This window comes from Petromyzon marinus, chromosome 61, assembly GCF_048934315.1.
Source record: "Petromyzon marinus isolate PM22_M1 ecotype Great Lakes invasive population chromosome 61, UKy_Petmar_22M1.pri1.0, whole genome shotgun sequence".
Taxonomy (NCBI): domain Eukaryota; kingdom Metazoa; phylum Chordata; class Hyperoartia; order Petromyzontiformes; family Petromyzontidae; genus Petromyzon; species Petromyzon marinus.
This window is the reverse complement of record NC_133727.1, coordinates 7,119,784-7,125,783: the sequence shown is the minus strand read 5'-3', so window position 1 is coordinate 7,125,783 and position 6,000 is coordinate 7,119,784. Positions and strand designations below refer to the sequence as shown.

Below are 6,000 nucleotides of genomic sequence, written 5' to 3'. Positions count from 1 at the left end.
CTCTTGTACAGTAAAACCTTGGATTGCGAGCATAATTCGTTCCGGAAACGTGTTTGTAATCCAAAGCACTCGTATATCAAAGCACTCGTATATCAGTTGTGATCACGTGACGCTCGGCAGTACAAAGCTGCTCGTATTGCAAGACCCTTGCTCGTTTATCAAATTCATATTTATTAAAAATTTTGCTCGTCTTGTAAAACACTCGCAGACCAAGTTACTCGCAATCCAAGGTTTTACTGTATATGCTGCTCTCTAACAGCACTTGGCCCAGCGGTCTGTTCAGGCTATACGGGGGATCTTTTTTGTCTCCGTGCAGGTGTTGATCCAGGGGCTGCAGCATTTAAACCGCGCGATGCACGACGACATCGTGTGCGTGGAGATGTTCCCCGAGGAGCGCTGGGTTGCCCCCTCCTCGCTGGTCCTGCACGATGAGGGCGTCGCAGGGGACGTTGCAGAAGAGAATGAGGAGCATGTGGTGAGTGGAGCGTCAACACTGCCGAACCAAAATCAAACCCAGACACCTGCAGTGTGCGTGTCTCTCTCCCCGTGGTCGCATGGATTTTTCTCCAGGTCCTCCGGCTTTTCCCTCCACAGTTACAATCTGACATGCACTTAGAGTATTTGGCTGCTATCAATTTCAAATGTGATAAGATACTTCATTGAACGATCATTTGTGGCCAGGTCACTTAAAAAGAGCTATATAGCTCTCAGGGTCCTTACCTAGTAAAGTTATTTAGTTTATAGTTTTTAAATAGTTTTAATATAGTTTAAACAAAGAATAACAACAAAGACTCAACCACTTCAAGAGAGACCTTAAACATAATGAACACCGTGTGACCAGACAACAATCCACATTAGAGATGCTGTTAGCTTGATTTTGCGTTTATTAAATGACTTTACATTACATTACTTCAAAATCAAGTCAGGAGTGCTAATCAATTCGTACTATTTTTGTATGTACGTAGGGGTTATTTGACCATACTTCGGTGCGGGTTGGTGAAGGGGGGGGGGCGTAGATCAGGAGCATAGAAGGACAGGACAACAGTTCATTTTGCTGTACTGCGCTCTGCTGCCTGCCATTTTGGCGCAGAGCCTATACCACCTGTTATGCATATCCAGGCTCAACACGGCGTCGCTTCCACGGTCTGAGCTGGGTCACAGGGTGGCCTCTATATTGAAAACTAATTTCTTTAGAACTGCTTTTTGTATTTAGATTGTAATCCTTGCCACGCACCTCTTTTTAGCATGGTTGGCTGTGTACGGTGCGAAATAAGTTCTACATGCATACATACCACAGTAACAAAATGCAAAACATAATTAAGTACAGCAATGAAGTTAATTGAAATTGGCACAAAAACAACCGTGGTTTATGAAAAGTCGACAATATTTCACAAACATAAACAAGTGTTAGATATTAAATCGCATGTAGTGCAAGTTGGCTTGGGCAGATTATTTATAGACTGATCATTGCACAGTTATACTTATAAAAACGTTACGTAAACATTAAACACATATAGGGTGACTCATGTGCTAAGCAGGTAAGAGAAAATGTCAATCACAATTGCAAGTGAAATCATAAAGAATCGAGAGATTAAGCATCAAATTGTGAATTAGATGGGAGGGTAACCTTTGTTGTAGATAATATTGGTCGCAAAAGCCTACGCGTTTTTTTTTAAACGTGTGGTATCTGATGGGCGTGTTCCGGTTGATTCTATCAATTGCCAGAACTCTTTTAACTTATCAATATTTACGGAGGACTCCTCACTGTGATCTTTTGTCATTTTAACAAAGCGTCAGTCTCATTATTGACATTGATGAGACACAGCATGAAACCACATCCGCAGGTTAAGCGCTATTGTTTTGGATAGCTCCTTCCTCTTCAAGCCAAATTGTATTGTGTTACGCAGTGAGCTGGTAAAAAAAATAGTTATTTCATTATTTCAGTGTGTGAGAGAGACGCTACTGTGATGAGTGCTCATTTGAGTTTGCGTTGTCATCTCCCGGTGCTATCCCAGCTGCTGCTGCTGCTGTCGTCGCTCTTGCTTAGATTACGCAACACGATGTTTGTCCTTTGTTTTGGTCTCCAGCTGAAAGCCGAAAGTGGGAAGATGCGTCGGCCCACTGGCAAAGTGGTCGGCATCATCAAGCGGAACTCGAGGCCGCTGTGCGGCATGCTCATGCCCAGCCCAATCAAGGAGGTGGGCTGATCTGCATGTGTGTGTGTGTACGTGTGGGGAGCGGTGATGTAGCAGTTAGCGCGCTGCGCTACGAATTCTGGGACCCGAGTTGGATTATATTTATCGCTCATAACCAATAAACAGCGGCAAATGTCTGAACCTGTCTTGGGCCCTTCCCTAGGTCGACTCGGCCATAAATGAGTCTCTGATGTGGCATGTAAACATCAGCGCTGTGGAGACAAAGACGGTCGGGCATGGTGCTGGCTGTACCCACCCCGTCGTTTGCCGTACCAGCTTGAATAGGTGTGTGCTGACGGCACTCGCCCAAACAGTTTGTTGAATGCCTTACTGGGGGCTCTTTGTGCGTGTTGCAGGCCACCCACCGCCTGTTCACGCCCGCGGACCTTCGCATGCCACGAGTGCGGGTGGAGACAAGACAAGCAGCGTCCCTGCAGGCCCACCGCATCGTGGTGGCCATCGATGGCTGGCTGCGACACTCCCGCTACCCGAACGTACGACTGCACCGTGACGCCCCGCACGCCGTGACACCTCACCCGTCCGTCCCGTGGTCGGCATCGTCGGGCTCATCCTTCTGTCACTTGACGCGCGGCCACGCGGCTCTGTATGCAATACAGCCGTCGAACCAAAAACACGAACGGTGACACGGTGAATTGGAAGTCAGGGTGGATGAGCTGGCACCACTGTGATTTTTTTGTTTGAAAGCATGGCAAACTCACCTGTGATTCAACCTAGGTTATTAAGGTGTTGTAAGTTGATAGTCTCAGCCCAGTCACCAATAACTGCACCAAAAACGATATTAAATTTTGTCGTGCACTTCGATTGTTTAATTTCCATCTCTGAGAAAACTACTGCGTTTGACTGCCATGTGATGAACATTACTTTGATTGGCAGAGCGGTTGGAAAAGCACTGCCCCCCTACAATTTGGACCGCATTTCACTTCATTGGATCTTAGAAGTAGCTCTGTTATGTCTGCTCCTGTGGGTCATCCTTGACCACGAAGGGTTTGCATAGATTGCTTGTCTTGTGTGATACCATTAACACAATGAGAAACAAAATTGGTGAAAAGTTAAATATATTGTTAAGATGTATTCTTTGGGTTGTATCTTTGTTTAAACAGATGCCGGTTAATATTCTACATAATGTACGTTAGGTACAAGGTTGGCATTGTGGTTGTGCTTTTCATACCTATTTGCCACTGAACAACCGAGCGGCACCATGGCTGGCACGGTTTTGTAGGCTGCAGGTTGTTTATCCACTGCAAAAGCAGATCCATGCCATGGACGGTCAATGCTTTGAACAAGTCTAGGCACATGCAGATGACGCTGTGGTGCCACGTCCCCGTGGTGTACCGACTGCGTCACACAATTAACGTGTCGCTAGCCCCGCCCCTGGCCCTGCTCGGCCCCCAGATAGATTTGGATGCCTTGTGGGGCCAGCATATCAGGGTTTGGTTCTGGTTCGACACGGCAAAAAGCCAGTGGGTGACCACAGACACCTCAAGAGCTCTGCGCTGTCTGGGTTCCAATGTACCAGTGGAAAAGGGATACCGGTGACGATTGGCCACGTATGTGCATATGCATGTTGAACTTCTTCCGTACCATACGTAGACAACCGTGCTTATCGTCGGTGTGCTTGTGCAGGGCCATTTTGTGCGCTCTCTGGGCGAATGTGGGGATAAGGAGACGGAGACAGAGGTGCTGCTGCTGGAGCACGACGTGCCACACCAGCCCTTCAGCCAGGCCGTACTTGCATGCCTGCCCCCTCCCACGTTCAGCATCAGAGCAGAGGTACGCATGAGACGTGTGACGATATGTCAATTCATCGATTGAGTTCAATTCTTACGCCTGCGGTGTGTTGGTGTGTTTGGTTGTGCATGTGAGAATCCTTTACTTCAATGTTCTTTATTACAAGGCCCACGGGCCACTGGTGGCCCCTGGGTGGCCTTTGGTGTGGCCCATGACGTGTGGCCCCCGACGTATAGGCCCCCGACAATAGACAGATGCGAAAACACCCCCCATCATCATCATCGTGCTGTCAAACCTCAATAGTTTCAAGGTGTTTGGCCTGTGTAGAATACCTTCTAGAGGGCCTCTCTGGAGCTCTCCCTCCAGTCGAGGTCCTTCCGCTGCACTGGCATGAACGAGAAGCCACGGGGCTCTACACCTTTACCGCAGACCGTATATAGAAAAGCCGTCGACCTGAAAGAAAGTCGATGGCTCGGACACATCATCGTAAGAAGAGAGGAAATTCACATCGGAGGAAGGAAGGCGACGGACTTATGGAAGCACCAGGGCGGAGACCTGAGAGGCAGGCCTCGAGAGATGCGGATCAAAGTGGTGAGCCAGGATGTGGAGGACTCTGCAGTAGCCGTGGAGATGGTCCAGTACAGAAATGAATGGAGCAAGGGGACTACAGACTTTTTTCCTATAGCACTGTACTTGCGTTCCTGAAGAACACCGAATTGTGGAAAAATCACATAATAAATAATATAGGGTAAAGCACAGTCCGCGATAACACGTGAGATGCGTACGCAGGCTTAACAAAGACTTCGGGTACGTGAGTAGCATCTAGAAGCATCCAGAAGCATCCCGCCTTGTGTGATGCTACACCGAGGCAACCGTACAACCGCTTATTCTGCCTCGCACAACGCAGTTCTGTTCACTCGATCGCCTTTTATCCAATTCGCATCCATGTTATGAAAAAAATGTGTTCCCTAATGCATTCATCGCATGATATCTAATTCACGATATGAAAACACGCAGAGTTATAGGAGAACGGACTGTACTTTCAAAATATTCAGTCGCCTATTGAGAAGATAGAACGCCATTAGAATGAAGTTGGTTTACCCATGTATGGCTCACCCTGTGTTTTGTTTGTTGTAAGGCAGCGTTTTGTTGAACCTGGTGCTGTGTGTGTCCCGTACAAGGACCAGGCTGGCAGGGAGGACCTCCGTGCGTTGCCCATCTGCAGTGTGGATCCTCCAGGCTGCACAGACATCGACGATGCCCTACACTGCAAACCGCTCGACAATGGGAACACCGAGGTATTCATTTGGTGGTGGTAATCGTGGTCACGGTCGCGGTAATTCGTGCCTATTCCTTTCATGGTTTTGTCAATGCTAGCGGAGGTGACAAGGGGAGTTTAGTGGCACAATGATAAGTGCACTGCACATTCATCCTGTCAAGCTGGTTTAGTTCCAGTCATGGCTAACACCGGTACAGAGTGATATCTAAAAAAACTGCCCAAGTTCTCCCCTTCACCACCTGCATTGACCATCGTAATAAAGCAAGGTCAAATGACAATCGCGACCCATTACGGCATGGAGAAGCCCTCATCCTGCAGTGGATTGACAAAGGGGTGGACAATATTCCTGTTATTAAGTTTCCAAACATTGTTGCCTTAGTGCCCGTATTCTTGGTCTCTGCTCGGCTCAGGACTGACTTCAACATGGCTCGGTTCTGGCTTGATCTGCTCCGTTGCCTCCAAAGAAGTATGAGTGGCTCAGCTGTGCCTTGGCTCAGGCTCAGCTCACGGAAATTCTGAGCGTGGCTGGGAGCATGCAGAGATATACGAGGAGGCACAAGGGACACAGAGGCTCAGGGCTGGAACCATGCTTAGAGGCAGCTCGGGTTTTAAGCATTGCTTTGATGTGGCTTATTGAGAATTAGAATCAGAATATTTATACTGGAGGAATCCGATGAGCTATAAAGCTATTTTTCACATGTCCAGTAGAGGCGGGTAAGAACGTTACAACAACAAACAGTACAAAAACATAATAGTAGTGCAAAGTACAAGAAAGAT

At 47.7% G+C, this 6,000-nt stretch overlaps 1 protein-coding gene across 1 annotated transcript; it reads left to right on the top strand.

Annotated features, from left to right (window-relative positions):
- The first annotated feature begins 320 nt into the window (after positions 1-320).
- LOC142906016 (exosome complex exonuclease RRP44-like) lies at positions 321-2,839 on the top strand. The gene is made up of 3 exons (XM_076053390.1): positions 321-475; positions 2,088-2,198; positions 2,552-2,839. The coding sequence occupies exons 1-3, from the start codon at positions 353-355 to the stop codon at positions 2,837-2,839; spliced, it is 522 nt and encodes a 173-aa protein (XP_075909505.1). The 5' UTR covers positions 321-352.
- Positions 2,840-6,000: the final 3,161 nt, after the last annotated feature.